Here is a 19,587-nt window from a genome sequence, read left to right as displayed (position 1 = left end):
CTTCCTTACTGTATGACTTTGATCAATCACTCAGTTTTTCTCAGCTCTCATTTCCTCCTTATAAAATGAGATAATACTACTACTTACCTCACAGGATTTGTGGTACCTCACAAAGAATGTGGTAAACTAGTTAAAATTTCTTTTGATTGTGGGTAGCCTCCAAAACAGGAAGGTTGGTGCAATTTAAATGTGACAGTGAATATTAAAAACATTCTTTCAACTCTAGGGTACTATGCTAAGGATTGTGAACAGATACATAATTTTCAGCATTGTGTACCTATTACTCGCATAATAGCAGTATGTTTCTTGAATCCCCATGGCAGCTGTTAATCCCAAATTTTGTTGCCTGAGATAAAACAGGTCATTATTATAATTATTTACATGACTTTTCCTTCTCTGCAATATAAATTGTTACTGGCACTGTGATGTATGAAATTAAACAATACTTAAGGTGCCTGTGGGCTAAAGCCTTGGTTTAAGCCGCAGACAATGAAGAGGAACAAATTTAGAAATGTTTTTTCCCTCCTCATGGCACAGCAAAGGACCAACACACCATCTGTTCTAGCACTTTAAAGGCTGTATCATCATAACCGGAGCTGGAAGCAACTGGATGTTCGTGTCAAGTTACTTAAGGTGAAAATAAAGATGGAAAACATTGTCTTTTAAAAAATTGCGTACGTTTAAGGTATACAACATAATATTATATTTAAGGTATACAATATGATATTTATATTTTTATATATATGCAGTAAAATGAATACTACAGTCAGGCTAATTAACATGAATCATCTCATACAGTTTCAATTTGTTTTTGTGGTGAGAACACTGTAAATCTCCTCTCTCAGGAAGTTTACAATATTCAGCCCAGTATTATTAAGTAGAACTTATTCATCGTACATAGCTGCAACTTCACACCCTGTGACCAACATTTCCTTATTTCCTCTACCTTCCCCTCCTGGTAACCGCTGTTCTATTCTCTACTTCTGTGATTTTTGGGTTCCATATATAACTGAGATCTTGCAGTATTTCTCTTTCTGCGACTGGCTTACTTTACTTAGCATAATGTTCTTCAGGTTGATCCATCTTGTCACAAACAACAGAGTCTCCTTTTTTTAAAGGTGAATAATTCCATAGTCCACTCATCTGTTGACAAATACTTAGATTGTTTCCATATCTTGGCTATTGTGAATAAGGTTTCAATAAACATGGGAGTGCAGATTATCTCTTTGCAGTACTGATTTCATTTTCTTTGGATATATACCCAGGAGAGGGAGTGCTGGACATTATGGCAGTTCTATTTTTTAATTCTTTGAGGAACCTCCATACTGTTTTCCATCATAGCTATACCAAATTACAGTCTCATTAAGTATACAAGAGTTCCCTTTTCTCCATATCCTTCCCAGTAATTGTTATCTTTTTTTTTTTTGAAAACAGCCATCCTAATAGTTATGAGGTAATATCTCACTGGTTTGGATTTGTATTTCCCTGATGATTAGTGATGCTGAACATCTTTTCAGATGTCTCTTGGCAAGTTGTATGTCTTCTTTGACATAGGGCAACATCCATTCATGATGAAAATTCTCAGCAAAATACAGTAGAAAAAATTTCCTCAATACACTAATGGTGATATAGGAAAAGCTCACAACTTTTCCTCTAAGATGTGGTATAAGGCAAAGATGTCCACCCTCACCACTTCTATGCAGCAAAGTACTAGAAGTCCAGCAAGAACAACAAGACAATGCAGAGAAATAAAAGGCATCTAAGTTATTAAGGAAAGAATAAAATTATATCTGCAAATGACATGATTCTAAATGCAGAAGACCCTAAAGACTCCACAGAAAACTGTTACAACCAATAAACAAATTCAGTAAAGCTTCAGGATACAAAATCAACATGAAAGAATCAGTTTCATATCTTTATACTAAAAGGGGTCTTTCTGAAAAGGAAATAAAGGGGAAAATCCTACCTATGATAGTATGAAAAAAAAAGTACTTGGGAATAAATTTATCTAAGGGGTGAAAACTCTAAAACATTGATGAAAAGAACTGAAAATGACACAGATAAATGGAACAATATCCCATGTAAGTAAAAAGGTGAACAGTACTTCTTAGAAAGAGGGCAACTCCAGCTTTAGTTCCAAAAATTCAGTAATTAGGCATGAATTGGTGAGATCTGCCTGTCTTCACATCTCACCAAAAAAAAAAAAAAAAAAAAAAGAGAGAGAGAGAGGAAAGTCAAAGGCCCTGGCCAGATAGTAGCTCAGTTGGTTAGAGTGGCGTCCTGATACGCCAAGGTTGTGGGTACAATCCCTGGTTCAGGGCATATAAAAAAAGCAACCAATGAATCCACAAATAAGTGGAACACCAAATTGATGTTTCTCTCTCTCTCTCTCTCCCCCCAAGGTCAATTTTTTAAAAAAGGTTGAGAATACCAGTATTAATTCTTAGGAGTCAGGGAAGAACAGAGAGAAGAGGCTTTAGTGACCTCTTTCTTCAGGGACTGAGAATGAAATCCTATTGCCGCATGCCCGGTATATTTGTCTCTGTTGATCATTTTGGAATAATCATTACTGTGTTGTCACATGACTAAGAGAGAGAAACTCCACCAAGTATTTTAAAAGTGACAAGATGTCTGTTTCATTGAATAATTCCAGAAGATACTGTCTTTATTTTTAATATAAAATGTATCAGATCTATACACATGAATAGAAAAAGACACCAACATAGAAAGGATATACAGCTGCAAGACTTTTTCCCAGACAAATATGAAATAAAAGATGTGAAGATCTAAAGCTGCATTAATGCAAATATCTGCTTGTTGCAAGTATATTTTTTGATTAAATTGGCATACATCAAGTACAATTAGAGAGGTTATTTATAATGTAGAAATACATAATTCTGCATCTTAATGGGGATGACAATTACAGCTGATGGTTGCTAATTAACATTACTTCTTTTGCTCTGGGGGCCAGATATTTCTTGTACGATCTTTATTGCTGGCAGTGGACATACCTAATTCTGGAAGGCACAAAAGGGTTTATTATCATTAGCATTTGTGCTCACAACAAATTCACAGGTAACCTGCCCCGGTCTGGCCTTCACACTGGAGAACAGGATCAAGTAGAATTAGTAAACTTGACTCAGTGTCATGACAGAAAAAGGACTGAACTGTCTTAGTGAAGGAGCGCCTGCCCCCTAGGTGTTCAGAATGGCAGGGAGGAAAGCCCTCTCTAGTCATCTCTCCAGATGGAGTGATTTCTGGGGTGTTGCCTGTTCCAGCCAAGCAGATATGCATGGCACTGTTTAGCTCGGTGGCACCACCCTCTTGTGCCAAGATAACCAGTGTGCTCACTCTCTCGGACAGCTCAAGGGTGTGTGATCAATCCTGGAGGCCAGAAGAGAAATGCGGAGAAAGAAGCATTATAGTTCCCAGCACAGAAAACTATAAAGCCCTCTTTGCTTGTGTTATAAATTACATATTTATTTTGTTAGCATGAGATAGATGAATATTTCTACATACAAAGGTGCCCAGCTAAAATCAAGATAAGTGATATTAATGTCCTATGGTCAGTATTATTGAACCTCAAAAGCAATAAACTTTATGAGTCAATAAATATTACATTTGCAACATAGTTAACATTCCTTTACTGTCTTGAGCACTTATTACACATGGTAACTGCAAGTCTACAATACATTATTCATATTTGGGGTGTCACCGAGTGATGGATTGCTGTGGGAGAGGCTGTCCTTTAAATAAATCAACAAATAAAAATGCAAATGTTAACATTTTCAGCCACAACTTTTTCCATCTTGAATGGGGAATGAAAATTTCACATTATATTGACAGGCAGCAGAGAGAACAATTAACAGCCTCCACTGTGAATGAGAAAGATGACTTTGCCACGCCTTGTTTTATCACCTGCATATGGAATGATATGGGACTCTTCCGGGTGATAGCGCTTTGCAGAGAACAAAGGGAAAACCTGTCTCCCACTAGCATATGTCCCACCCCATACCCTCTTGCAAGTCTTGATTCTTGGAATTTAGGGTGAACAGGGAAAGGTGTTTTACTCCTGTTTACCTCACTACTACCTTCAAAGGTTTGTTGCAACAAAGAACAATGGGTTTTTCTTTTGCATCAGGTTTTTGTGTAACTGAAAAGTAGTCTATAAAAAAAAACACCATTTCTACACTGTGAAATAAAGATAATTCAAATAATCCTGATTCTGAAATCTGGAAAGCAACCACTGTGCCTTCTCAGTAACTGATTTTCGTAGCACTGAATCTTTTTCAACTCTGCACTTTGTAGAACAGATATATAATATGCCATTGTGCACGTCTAAGGATAATGTGCAACACATTGTTTTATTTAGCCAAATGCTCATTACTTAGGAAGCTTCTGAGAATCTATATTTAGCTGATTTGCAGCATTAAGAAATAACAGATAAAGAATTCTTTTTTTAAGACCCATAAATATGAGTCTTCACGGCAATCTTAACCAGTCTTATAAAACTCTACAAGGCTGATATAGTCCATTCAAAAAAATGTGTGCTGAGGATGTTCTACCAAACCCTCACTGGGGAAGCATTTTCTTTTCGTTTTTCATGCTCCTCTCTAAACTGTAATGCAATCATCAAATACATATTAAAGTAGTGTTAAAGATCTCACTTTAACCTTCAACAATAGGAAAATTCACTAATACTGAAAATCCAGTTCTTTCTCCTCTTTACCTGTAACTCTTCCAGAGGAATTTCTCAAGGTGACCAAGGAGAGATCTCCTTTGAGCAACAGGCACTCAGCCACAGCGTCAAGGGGTCCACAGTGGGAACCCCATCAACACTTCAGAACCACAACTCACTGTGGGTCTTTGGCAAAATAATAGCAGCATTAAAAATAAAAAAGGAATAATAAACAAAGAATGTGGTAAACTAGTTAAAATTTCTTTTGATTGTGGGTAGCCTCCAAAACAGGAAGGTTGTGTTTGTCAACTAGTATAATATTTAAGATTTTGGGCTTTGGAGTCTGAAATGCTGGCTTACCTCTTATTGACTACATGACCTCAGGCAAGTCAGTCTGTCTGAGCCATATTTCCCTAATTTTAAAAATGAGGATGACAGTAGTACCACCTTATAAGGCTGCAATGAAGATGAAATCAGATAATGCACATAAAGGAGTGGGAATGTAGTAGGTGGTTAATAGATGACAGCCACTATTATTATCCTCTGTGTCATTTCCCAAAAGATCTTTACAATTAAGATTGTCTTCAAGTTTGTATTCATATGATAAGATACTAGGTATTTAAGTGCTCAAACAATTATGTTCCCAAGTAAAAATAAAATAAGCCCTTTTGGTGTTGATATTTATATATTCAACTTCAAGTATATAAGTGAGAGTTGGCTTATTAGATATGAGAATTTTAATAACATGTTTCTTTTCTTGATTCCAAAAAAGGTTGATCAAATTATTAACTCTTCATTCAAATTTCTCTGGTATAAGTAAATGTTGACAGTCCTTTAACTGTAGTACAAAATCCACTGTAATTTTCAATATCAATTAATTCAGTTAATTAAACTTATAGTCCAAGTGTACAACCATTCTGTGATAAATTGGAAGGACCTGCAGCCAAGCATATTTTCTGTTGATGAAAGATAGAATTAGTTTGTGTTTCTAAGGAAATCCTTGCCAATTACCATTATCAACTAGGGAAAGACATGTATAAAGAAAAGGGCTCCATGAGTTCAACCTGGCCAATTCTAGATGCCAAATAAAGGCCTCTCTCCTGAGTAAGAGCCATTAAGAAGTATCAAGAATTTTCCACTGCTTATTAAATAAGCCTCAAAATATGCATTATGCAAATAAAAAGCATCCAAAATGTAAAAAAAGAAGTAAAACTGTAACTATTTGCAGATGACATGATACTATACATGGAAATCACTAAAGATTCTACCAAAAATTAGAGTAAATGAAATCAGTAAAGTTGCAGGATACAAAATTAATACACAGGAATTAGTTGCATTTCTACACACTAATAACACACTGTCAGAAAAAAAAACCTTAAGAAAATAGTCTTATTTACAATGGTTCAAGAATACCTAGGAAAAAATTGAATCAAAGAGGTAAAAGACCTGTACTCTGAAACCTGTAAAACATTGATGAAAGAAATTAAAGAACAACACAAATAGACCATGCTCATGGATTGGAAAAATTAATATTGGTTAAAATGTCCATACTACCTGAAGCAATCTGCCATCCCTATCAAAATACCAATAGGTTTTTTTTCACAGAACTAGAAAAAAAGAATCCTAAAATTTGTAAGCAATCATAAACAACCCCAAATAGCCAAAACGATCTTGAGAAAGAAGAACCAAGTTGGAGGTGTCATGCTCCCTAATTTCAAACCATACTACAAAGCCATAGAAATCAAAACAGTATGGTAGTGGCATGAAAATAGACACGTAGATCAATGAAATGGAATTCACTGCCCCAAAATAAACCTACACATATATGGTCAATTAATTTTGACGAAGGAAGCAAGAATATACAATGGGAAAAGACAGTCTCTTTAATAAGCAGTATTGGGAAAACTGAAAAACTACATTGGAAATAATGAAATTGGACCATTACCTTACACAATAACAAAAATAAATTCACCATGGATTAAAGACTTGAATGTGAGACCTGAACCATAAAACTCCTAGAAGAAAACATAGACAGTAAACTCTTTGACATTGATTTTAGCAATATTTTTTAGACTAGTCTCTTCAGGCAAGGGAAACAAAAGCAAAAATAAACAAATAAGACTACATCAAATCAAAAAACTTTTGCAGAGCAAAGCAAACCATCAATAAAACAAAAAGGCAATCTACTACTGAATGGGAGAAGATATTTCCAAATCATACATCCAATAAAGGATTAATATCCAAAATACATAAAGAACTTACACAATTTAATACCAAAAAACAAAGATTTTAATTAAAAAATGGGCAGAGAAATTTTTCAAAAAAAAAAAAAAGACATACAGATGGTCCATAGACACATGAAAAGATGCTCAACATCACTAATCATCAGGGAAATGCAAATCAAAACCTTAATGAGAGATCACCTCACATATGTCAGAATGGCTATTGTCAAAAAGACAAAAAAGGAAAAAAAACAAGGTGTTGGGAAGAATCTGGAGAAAAGGGAACCCTCAGGCACTGTTGGTGGGGATGTAAATTGATGTAGTCATTATGGAAAACAGTATGGACGTTCCTCAAAAAATTAAAAATAGAATTACTATATAATCTAGCAATTCTAGTTCTGGGTATTTATCATAAGGAAACCAAAACACTGATTTGAAGAGATATGAGCACCCCTACGTTCACTGCAGCATTATTTACAATAGCCAAGATATGGAAGCAACCTAGGTATCCACTGATAGGTGAATGGATAAAGAAGATGTAGCATAAAAATAAGCCATGTTATTGCTTGGTTTATATTTTGATTTTTGAAACCCCAGTGTACAGCTGTGAGTTCTGTCCAGATGCTGGAGGTAAGAGTGCTTGAATAAATTAACTTGTGAAACACACACATTAACAGAATATTGCTCAGTTATGAAAAAGAATGAAATGTTGTTACTTGCAACACCATGAAAGGACTTAAAGGGTATTATGCTAAGTGAAATAAGTCAGACAGACATAAACAAGTACTGTATGATTTCCCTTATACACGAGCATGGAATCTAAAACCAAACAAAGGAGCAAACAAAGCAGAACGAACTCACAGATACAGAACGCCAACAGATGGTTACCAGGAGGGGGAGGGGCTGAGGGAGGGCAGGTGAAATAGGTGAAGAGGAGTAAGAGGTACAAATTTCTAGTTATAATATAAATCAGTCATAAATATATAATGTACAGGATATGGAATACTGTCAACAATATTGTAATAACTTTGTACAGTGACAGTCGGTAACTAGACTTATTGTGGGAATCGTTTCATAATGTATATAAATATCAAATCACTATGATGTACACCTGAAATTAATAGGATATTGCATGTCAATTATATGTCAATAAAAAACCAAAATTAAAAAAAATGCTCATATCTGGAGAATGTTAAACCCAAGAATCCCTAAAGCTTACCGGGGGGCGTCATGTGGGAGTGACGATGTGGTGCTTACAAGCTCCTTTCGGCTTTCTGTTGTCATAGGAGAAGTGGACGCATCTTTTCTAACTCCTGCCATTGTCCCTGTATGAACAACAAAGGAAATAATTTGAGCATTCAATAAAAATAAATTTAAAAGTCCATTCTGAGTAATATATTAGAGATTATTGGACTCCCTAAGCTTTGAAATTAAGTATTCCCTCCCCTCTGTGAAATGAAACGACAGATGGAAAACTCAGCAGGTTGTTTTGGTTTTGTAAACATCAGAGATCTGCAATATCTTGTTTAAAAAAAGTACATTTGTACAATAACAGACTAACTAGAGGCTTTTAAAAAACCTGATGGCCTCTCATATTCCTGCTGATTTGGGTTTACTGTGAAAAAGCCCAAGATGGTAAGATTGCTTTATGTCATTCCCCTTAACTGTCATAACAAAAGATCATTCTCCTCTTGGACCAAACAGAAAATTCCAGAGCTTTGTATCTTCAAAGTCCCCAAATTAAACTATCCTGTCCCCAAAACTTTCAAGGTATATATGAGTCTTGAATGTTTCTTTCAAAGAGCTCTACATTGGGCTAAAAGAAGTGTTTTATTGGAAGAGATTTTCAACTAATTACTCCAGGGCTGATTTGGCCTCTGTTCCTTTCTAACACGCAACGTTTGGTTGATTATTTCTTTTCTGAAGTACTAAACAGTAAGAAGACAAGGACATAAATATCTGTTGTTTTCATTTGACTCTTAATTATTAGTATTTCTAATAATTACTCTTCCTTATTATTTTCTAAACAACACAAACAACACATCCCTGCCTTTTTCTCAGGAGGCTATACGAATCTCATCCACATTTTTCTTCTGGTTTTCTTCTGGTTCTTGGGAGGCTGTTATCTAGACTGCTTAAAGAAGTTACTTGGGAAGATTCACTCTTTCTCTGAGGAAAGGGGGAGTATTCAAATAGCACAAAGACAGCTTTGGTGTATCGGGAATACCAGTCCCTCAAACACCAAGAATACAGTGAGCTAACTTCGGGAATGGCTCAGTTCAGGTGGGACCACAGAAAATCAGGATGAGAGAAAGCAGGAGTTACGCCTGCAGCGATTAGCATCGAAACAATCACCATGAACCTTGGTATTCTAGAGCTAAACTCAGTATTATCTGCTCACTAATATGTATAGATATAAACCACTAGCCATCTACATGCACAACTGTCTTCTCTGAGTCCACAAACCTGTGGGACCCTCAACCCAAATCAGCACATTCTCATACCAGAGATAAACTCATCAGTCCATAGAGTGCATTCAGTCAGTAAATATTTACCACGTCCCTAATGACAGGCAAGGGCTGGTGCCAGGATTGAGCTCAAGTTTAGTTTAGGAGGAGAGAAAGGAAGGTGTGAGAGTAAGAAAATGAGTTATTCTGAACAAACAACTGTAACAGAATAAGAATAAAAATTTCAAAAAAATCATAAATGACTCAAGACAGAATAAAGTAATAATAATAGATACAGTAAGCTTGGTATGTACCTGGTACTATTCTAAGCCTTTTCCATATACCATATATTCTTTTTTTAAAAAAATGTTTCATTGAAGTATAATTTGGATACTGTAAGATTTAACCGTCTTAGGTGTATAGTTTGATAAATAGTAGCAAACTGGTTCAGCTATGAAAGCATGGACACAGCCCAGTTTAAAAAATTGTCATGGCATTTACTTACTCATTTTACAATCCAGTTTGATAATATTTTCACACTCCAAACAGTCCCCTCATGCCCATTTGTAGCTCCCTTCTCTCTGCCTGGTCTGACACTCTTCCCCTCCAGCTCTATTGCTACAGTTTGGCTGTTTCTACAATTAGTTATATTTATTCTCATAAAACCCCTTTGCAATAGATACTATTTTTTATACCAAATTTACAGAGAAGGAAATAAGCCATGAGGGACTTACATGACCTGCCAAGGTCACAAAGCTAGTAAGTGATGGAGCCAGCATTCACAGGCAGACAATCTGGTCCCAGAGTTTTCGTCATTATGCTAGTTGCTGCCATATTAAGTAATACGAAAAGTCTGAGGAATTAAGAAGTGAGAGGGATCACATCTGGCTATAGGATTAGGGAAGGTTTAATGCAGAAGGTGGAATTTTGATAGGAAAGAATAAGGAGCACTCAACTAGCAAAAGCATTAAATTAAAAACTTTAAGGCTAAATATTTAATATATTCAGAAAATATTTATTGAGCATCATTATATCCTTGTCCCTTGCTAATCACTTTAAATCACTTTACATGCATTTTCTCCTTGTACTTAAGTTATATTACTATCCTCACTTCATAGATACAGGAGTGGAAAGTGTGAAAAGGTCAAGCAGTGTGTCCAATATCACAGGGCTAGTAAGCCAGGCTCGGTTTTGAATACAATTGAAGTCTGTATTGCAAACTCTTAAAACACTGTGCTAGCTGGCCTCAAAAATAAAACAAAGCAGCAACAATGACAATAAAATTCATCAATCTAGTCTTTTGAGAGATTGCTCTTGTGCAGAATTTAGAATAGAGTGAAACAGAGAGAATGGAGGCAGGTAAAGCAGTTCACTGCTACTACGCCTGTCTGAGTAGAATCCTGGGATGGAAGGGGAAGTTACACTGGGTGTATAGGAGCAGGAACAACAGAGAGGGACTTGTGGGTGAGGTGAGAGAGAAGTGGTGCCAGGTAGTGACAGAATAAAGATCTTTTTAGTCACTATCACCTAAGGCCTGAACATTAGTCTTATTTTTTTCTGTTTTGATACTTAAATCAAAAGTTTGGTTGAGGCAATTGACATTTGATGGGAACAACGGAAAGAAGAAATTTTAACAGAGGGTGCAAGGACTTCCAATGGGATCCATGCATGTGCTTCAGGAATCTGTGAATCCCTCCTAATTGCAGGCACAATAATGTGTGTATATATGCTCATTCATTTTTCTGGGCAGAGACGCCACAGCTTTCATCAAATTATGAAAGGCTAGAGGACTCCAAAAACATGAAGAATGATTGCTCTATGGCACAGACCAACGTCAATGGATGGAGATCCACGGAAGCACCTCAGGAATGTGGGAATACCTCACAGCAAGTTTATTCCTTTTTCTTAATTTTCTAAGCTCTACTCCTTATTAAGTTTCTAGTAGGCTATATATCAGCTTTTAATTATATTCATTCATTCTATAAAATTTGATTTAATGTTTTGGTATACCAACAGTTACAGACAGTTATGTATATTCATAGAACTACACATCCCTCTATATTTACATACACACACACACAAAGACAATATACACATTTAAAAAATAAAAGTGTTGGTAAGAATATTACCCATTAGGATGTTAAATTTCACATATAAGTGTATATTTTATGCATAAATATATGTGAGTACATTTATGTAAATACACGTGCATTTTTGCATACACAGACGGAATTGAACATAATGGATCATGTCTTATTTACATATGGCGGGGTCTGTGTCTGCCCATCCATCAGTCAGCATCTCATAAGATAACTTCTTAGAATTCAATGTTTCGGAAAACTCTGTTTCTGGGCCCTTTGTTTTATTTTGCCATTTAGAAACTGCCAGGCTGTGATATACATTCAGTTCAGTTTGGAGACTGACAAAGAAAACACCAGTGCGACCCGTCGTCTTCCAGTCGAGAAACGGAGTCCCGGCCGCAAGGCCCCCGGGACGCATCACTGATGCCCGCGCCAGCAGCACCTCTTCTCCCCTCGGAAACACAGGAGCCAGCCCCTGCCCTCACAGTCCTTCCCTTTTTGTTCTTTATAGTTTCACCACTTAGATATGTGCCCCAAAAATGTGATTCAGTTTTGCCGTGTTTGAACTTTACAAAATAGAATATACTATATATATATTCCTTTTGAGATGTCTTTTGCTCAATATTATATTTGTGGAGTTTATCTATGTTGATGATTTATGTAGCTGCAGTTTATTTTCTTTGTCATATAACAGTCCATTTATGCATTTATGACTCTCCCCTCTGCTGCCGATGGACGTCTGGAGAGCTTCTGGTTTGGGCTGTTAAGAGGACCGCTGCTGTGGCAGCGGGTGCCAGTTACGCACCAAAATGCACTTTGCTCCCCTCTTCCCGGGGGCACAGCGAGGCTGTAATTCCCAACCCCCTGTAATTATATGTGGTCCGGAGAAAAACTAGCGGACATTATATGTGCCACTTCAGGACCGTCCTACAGAACCCTTCCACAGGTACTTCTCCGTCCCCTTCCTGGCCTCTGCCGACCTGCTACGGCAGGACCAGCCAACGGTTTCCTGGGCAGGGTCCGATGGTAAATACACTGGGCTTCGTGAGCTGTCCAGTTCCTGCTGCAACCATTCGACTCTGCTGTTGTAGCACGAAAGCAGCCACAGACAACATGTAAAAAATGAAAATGGCTGCATTCCAATGAGACTTCTTTGCAGAAACAAGCAGTGGGCCAGAGTGGGCCATGGACCAAGTTTCCCACCCCTGGGTCACTGCGATGATTAGGGTGACCCTGGAAGGCACGAAATAGGGCAGAGCCATCATTCTTTGGGGCAGAGCTGCTGTCAGCCTAACCTCTTACCCTGGACCATTACAAAACAAAGAAAGAAAACTTCTTGTTCTTTAAGCTATTGGTTTTTTTCTGTCCACTTGTTACCAAAGTTTAGCTTACCCTAACTGAATATACAGCTCTGAACATATTTGTAATTTAATCATTGTATGTATGAGATTCTCTCTAGTATAGATACCTAGAAAGAAATTGCCTGGATACAGGGTATTTGTTCTTTATCCACTCTGACCATCTCAATAGGTGCAGAAAAAGTTTTGATAAAATTTTACACTCACTACAATAAGAACTCTCAGCAAATGAGGTAAGAACTTTTATAACATGATAGATAGCATTGACAAAAAACCCTACAGTTAAAACCATATGTAATGGTGAAAAGAGTATCTGTTTTCCCTATGAGATCAGGAACAAGGCATAAATTCCACTTTTACCATTTTAGTCTACATTGTAATGAAAGTCCTGGACAGTATAATGAGATAAGAAAAAAATAAAAGGCATAAAGGTTAGAAAAAAAGTTATGTCCTCTCCCCTTGCCAGATTCATATGTTGAAGCTCTAACTCCCAGTAGACCTCAGAATGTACTTGCAGAGAGAGCCTTTACAGAGGTAATTAATATTGAGTGAGGTCACGTGGATGGGCCCTAATCCAGTACGACTGGTGTCCTTCTAAGAGGGCGATCCACCAGGGAGGCGCGCCCACAGCGAAAAGGCCTTGTGAGGACACAAGGAGAAAACAGCCATCTGCAAGCCAAGGAGAGAGGCCTCATGGGAGAACTACTGGAAAACACAAGGGAATTGTCATGAATAAAGGATATGTACTACATCTTAATTGGGTGGTGTTTACGTAGATATATACACTGTCAAAGTTTCTCAAACTGTACACTTAAGGCATATGCAATTTCATTGTATATAACTTAAATCACAATTAGAATAAAAGAAAATGAAAAAAAAAAACCCATGGTTTTCTTGACTTTCAAGGCTATTTGTAAGACTCGACTCTTATCTTTTTGACGTTGCCAGTCAGTCACCGTGAGGACTGTGAAGGGACGAGCATATACATTTCTTAAATCACTAAATCATTGCAAGTACTGAGCTCAACAGGTTTAAATGATTAAATCCTTTTTGTGGGAAAATGGTGGAAGGACACTGAGAGAAAAATCAATGTCTATAATGTTACTTTAATTAATTTAACAAATATATGATGAGCACCTACCACAGACTAAGCAATGGTCTAGGTGATGGGGATACAACAGTGAACGTATGGGGGGGCCTCTATTCTAGTGGAAGAAATATACAATATAAATAATAATAAGTAAATTATATAGTATTTTGAGGTAGTTCTTGCTATTATAGAGGATAGAAAATGTAGAGACTCTGATTTAAGTGACAAAATTCCATATATAGCAACTTCAACACTCAACACTAGTCTCTTGCATTCAAATTCCTTTTTTGAGTGGATGGGGCAGGACAATTTAATGTAAATGTCTACGTTTATTCATAGCCCTGTACTATGCTTGTCTTCTGTCTTCTATTGATAAAGGCATCATCTGTTAACAGGTCTTTTAACTGTTAACAGATCTGTTAACTGCTCAGACTTCTGCGAGTCAGAAGTACTATTTTGTGTACCTTTTCTAACGATTAAGCACATAATCATAATGATGATACTACTAATAAAATAAACATAAATAAGGGCCACTTAGAGACAAGATGGAAATGGTTTCTGTACTTTGGATTCTCCAACTTGTTTACTTCTTCAATCACGTCACCTATTAATCCATCAGGGACTACGAAGAGCACTCACATCACAGTGAGCACAGGTTCACTTAGAGGAACAACTGGGAGTTTCAGAAATCACCCCTCCCTTTGGACAAGTCTACAATAATCCTCTTATGGAAAAAAAAAAAAGTGTTTGGAAGCCCCTCTGGGAGCCTTGATCAGTGACAGCTGCTCTGTACGTTACCTAACCTAAAAAAACCCAAAGACAAAATGAAAGGCATGGTCAATACCATCAGCTAAATCAAAATTACTCTAGATTCAGCCTCGCTCAAAGTTTTAAGGGGATTCAGAGATCAATGAAAGAAGGACAAACAGGAGGTTGCTCTAAATGATGCAGTGGGCTTTGGGGTGATGGAGGTAGGGGTGGGCAGTCACAAACCCTGAAGCCTGACATTTCAGTTCTGGAACTGGTGTGCCCAGTGGCCTCGCAGCCTCCCCTGGCACTTAGGCTTCACTGAAAAAAATGCCCACAGCCTCCCGGTTTCCTGTGAAAGGGAATCAGTGATTGCTCAGAAAGAGAAGGTTTGTGACAAGCTGGGAGAGAATAAAAACACCACTGAGTAGGAAGGAAGACAGAGAAATCTTTTCACCAGATTTGTGCTTTTGGCTTAGAAGTTCTTGACTGAAGTTTAAATTTCCTTAAGTAATGTCTCCTTTTTCCACATAGTTCAATGAAAGCAACTAAAATAGAACATCCAAGCATTGTTGATTGAAAAACAATTTATACCTTAAGTATAATCCTGATGATACTATACATATTTTTGCAATAACAAGGTTGTTTCTTCAGATAAGAGTCAAGTCTTTTTTTCTTTTTTTTTCTTTCTTTCTTTCTTTCTTTCTTTTTTTTTACATGTTTAGTATGTATAAAGTGGACAGAATGGTGAGGGGGATAGGAGAAGTAAAGGAGAAAGAGACTGATAATAAAGATTAATGGTCCTGCAGTAAATGTCCTGTGTAGTGCTTAATAATTAAAGAACAACAAAAGAAACAAAGGATAGAAAATAGAAGAAAAGTATAATAAAAAATTCAGATACACTAAAGAGGGGAAGCAATTAAGGAGTCGACAAACCAAGCAGTGCTACTTAGGCAATTAGTGCTAGGTCACTGGCCTCATGATAAACAGGTGTCCAAACCCTTTGCAGCACAGCTTGGAAAGGCTGTCTCCCAGTTGGGTGGGTGCCGCAGTGAATGCCAATGCAGTATAACTGTGCCCTGTACTGGATGCGTGTGTACCAGCTCTGCAGTGAGCGAATGACTCAAAGGAGCCCTCTCTCAACGATCAAGTATATTATAATTTTGCTAAGGCTCCATATTAGAATGAAAGAAGAGAAAAAATACAAGATAGTCTTTCTTACGAGTACAAAAAAAAGTTAATAATTCCTGTGAGTACAGTGCCTTATGATACAACTCTTTTGAAAAGATGAAAAGGTTTCTAGTGTTCACTGCAACACTGTAACTCCTCCCCTCAGAAAGAGGAAGGAAAAAAAAAGAACTAATGAAAAAAATAAAACCCTGAGTGAAAACTGTTCCTGAAAACTTTGCAGAATTGTAACAGCTTTCTCTTGGTTAAATTGATTGGTATAGCAACATTATAAAATGACTATTAGGATTCATTGGGCACAACAGAAAGTGCTGAAATGTCAGCAGACTATACAGCAAAAAGTAATGGGTTCTGAACCCCTGTTAGTCAAAATGATTTTGTTTCAAATTAGAAATTGATTTTTTTTTGGACACAAGCCCTTTCCAGGCTTCCGGCTTCTGTAGCTGGGCCTGAGAGAGATTAACGTCCGCCACGGCAAGGGCTGGCTAGGTGATACCCTTCTCCAAGTGCCTTTCCAACCGTAGCTTTCCAAGGCGGCCATGGTCTTAACCAATCACACAAGTTATTTGTTCCTTTGCTATTACACTCTGTTTTTTTCTTTTTGCCATTTTATTTTAGTGTTGACACACAACACAAATTTGGTGACAAGTTAAGAGAAGATTACGTTAAGCCTTGCAGTGTAACCACCACACGGATTTTGACGGGCTCTCCACCCTCCAAAGTGCAGTGACTAAGAAGAGAGGAAGCCAAATCAAGAGCTGCCTCTCCATGAAGGACTGGCAAAGGAGAAAGCAAAGAAGATTCTACTTCAGATACTGAGCCTCCTGAATTTCATTTTTGTTTCTAAGTTGTCATGAAGCAATGGAGGTCTGCTGAACTTTTCCTTTATGTCAAACAAAATAAGCTTTTGCTTTTGTTTCAGATTATGAATAGACTCCCTTCTGAAGTTGGGACTAATTATCATCTCTCAATTATCTGGGATGAATTTATAGATTAATCATAATTAAAACTAAAAAACAGGACAATACTGGCTGATGAGGAGGAAAGGCAGGGGGCAGTATACCTATAATACCTTCTCAGAAAGCACTGCACATTTCTCAAATAAGAAAGTGAGGCAGTAGCTGGAGAGACTAGGAGAGGTTGGCTGCTGAATACTAGAGATGGGCTGCTGCTACCAGCTAAAAAAGAGGTAAATAAGAAAGTAAGCAGTGTTCATGGTTGTGAGCAGAAAAGAAAGATGTCCGGAAAAGAGGCATGAGCAGAGGGTGCTCTGAAACCCTTTTTTGGCCTTTGTTTCCTGTATATTTCTTCTGTACAAAAAGCTCAGACCTGTTCCACTCTGCTCCAAAACCCTTCCCTTAATAATTCCAGGAGAAATTAAGCCAAAGCCACTCCAGAAACAACTGGGAATTAAATTTAACTGATTCACTCAGCATTTCACACAGTTATTTATAACTGATTTAAAGAAATATCCGTGACATATAAAATAGGAAGAATTACTGGTACTTAAAAGTCTGCTAGGCAATATATACTTAAAACTTATGAGGTTTTGTTTCAGCCACAATGTAGAATTTATCCATGACCTCTCCTCCACCCTCCCCATATTTCCAGTAAATTGAAGATTAACTGTAGTTGTTAGAGTTTACTTTCCCAGCAGAGATTTATGTTCACTTTCTTGTCCTCTTTACTCACTTTGAACATTATTTTGTGTCTATGACCATACTCACTACTGAATAATTCTTACAGTTTGCTGCTTGCAGAAAGAGGGACAAATTGGATAGTTTCTCATATGAGTATTCTAAGAGAAATGCTGATGTAATTCACTGATCGAGACGTGCTGTCTATGGTCTTGCAGGCCCATGTCAGTTTGTAACATATTTAACTGTTGCTCAGGGCTGTAGGAAATCACCTGGAGTTCATGGCTAGCAGCCACCAGCAACCACCTGCCCCCAATACGCTCTCATTTTGCTACTGTAGATGCTAGGCTTACCTCTTTGTGGTCGATATGTATCTTTCTTTGGACATGTGTACAGGGCATCATCTTCCATATGTGACTGAAACCCAACGGTCTTCTTCTCTTTTCTATTCTCTCCACTGTTAATGGACTCTGGGTACTTTTTGATGGATGATGATGTTCCAAGCTGCCAGTCATCACATGTTGACTTCAACAAACTGAAAAAAAAAAGTATGAATGAGTTGCAGAGAGCATATAAGGGATACAGATCACACAAAGGCATATAAATTCAGCATCAGTTGAAATGCAATTCATGGTACTGAAAACTTTCTTTTTCTCATTTTTTTTGAAGTGTAATTTAAATAATTTATTGAAGATCTTTTTTAAAAAAAGAATCCTTACCCAAGGACATGTTTCCATTGATTATAGAGAGAGGAAGGGCGGGGGGGGGGGCGGGAGGCGGGGAGAGAGAGAGAGAGAGACATGGATATGAAAGAAGAATATCAAGGTTATTTCCTGTACTCACTCATCTAGGAACTGAACCTGCAACCTAGGCATGTACCCTGACCGGAATCAAACTGGCAGCCTTTGGTTCATGGAACAATGCTCCAACCAACTGGGACACATGGCCAGGGCATACTGAAGGTCTATTTTGTGTCCTACCACAACACTGGAGAAGAAATGGTCTTTGTCCTCCAAAAGCCTATATCTGGAGTTGGGAAAATGAAACTCAGACCCATGAAACTGCTAATAAAGTCACGGATTATGACCAAGAACGGGAATGTCTGTAGAAGTAAAAAAGTATGCTAAAACAAGACCTGCATAACTACGATGTTTCCAAATACTAAAAATGAATATTAGGAATTGAAACATTACCAATTTGCCTCAAAGTGCACTTATGTTTCTCATTTTCAATTGTTGCAGTACTTACTATGTCCCCAGTGTATAAAAGAAGGTAGTACAATAGTGCATGTGGAAGAACTGATCTCTGTTCTCGCATAATTTTATTATAAGTCAGCAAGGTAAATACGGAATGAAAGGAAATTTAATAAAAATAAAAACACATGCATATCTTTTTCTCTCTAATAAACTGTGTTCCCACCTTAGCGTATTTCCTCTTATAACATTTTATTTCTTGGAGAGTAATGATCTGACGATGTATATATATATATATCCCTTATTATACTACTAGCCTTTTCCTTCTAAATTAAGTTCACCACAGACTCATGACACTTTGTTTTTTTCTTCCCTTTGCCCATAAACAAAGTGAAAATTAACGTGAAGAAAAAAAAAGATTTTTACTCAAAAAGTAAGATCCTAAAAGTGAAGACGTTTAAACTCCCCAGAAGCAGAGATCGTCAAGAAAGAATTGACTAAGTATTACTGGATCCATTATTAATCCCCATTACTAATCCCAAGTGGCCCTGGGCCAGAAGTCAAAACATGTAAACCCATCAAAGTTGCTGGCCTTCTATTTGTATTGATCAGAATTTTTAGTAATTTTTGTTCATATTGTAATTTATTAATAAAAAGCAAGAAATTAAGTGGCTTCATGCAATGTAGCTTTAGATGGGTATAATGCAATGTATTAAATTTATATTCTTTAAATGTCTTTTCTTTTTCTTTTTCTTTTTTTTACCAGAACCCGGGTATCACTTTCCCATGAGGAACAACTAGTGGATATGTATCTTAGCTCATATAACTTCTATTCATGGGAGAGGAAAACAGGAGAATAAAACTACCTCACTGTGAATGTAAGATAAATTTACCTCAACCCAGAAGCCCCAAACCTAGGCATTTCAACAACTACAGCTCTGCTTGC

General features: G+C 37.1%; 1 protein-coding gene across 1 annotated transcript in view; it reads right to left on the bottom strand.

Moving 5' to 3' along the window:
* Window positions 1-19,587, bottom strand: part of KIAA1328 (KIAA1328 ortholog) — a 245,113-nt gene that overhangs the window by 16,564 nt on the left and 208,962 nt on the right. Inside the window, exons 9-10 of the mRNA XM_054583556.1 lie at window positions 17,802-17,983; window positions 8,120-8,225 (exon numbers count right to left, since the gene is read on the bottom strand). Coding sequence (XP_054439531.1) covers window positions 8,120-8,225; window positions 17,802-17,983 — 288 coding nt within the window. The remainder of the gene's footprint in view (window positions 1-8,119; window positions 8,226-17,801; window positions 17,984-19,587) is intronic.

Source organism: Pteronotus mesoamericanus, unplaced genomic scaffold, assembly GCF_021234165.1.
Source record: "Pteronotus mesoamericanus isolate MK-2021 breed Mesoamerican mustached bat unplaced genomic scaffold, CSHL_Meso_final contig_74, whole genome shotgun sequence".
Classification (NCBI taxonomy): Eukaryota; Metazoa; Chordata; class Mammalia; order Chiroptera; family Mormoopidae; genus Pteronotus; species Pteronotus mesoamericanus.
Note: the sequence above shows the minus strand (reverse complement) of the source record. Positions and strands in the feature narration are given on the sequence as shown.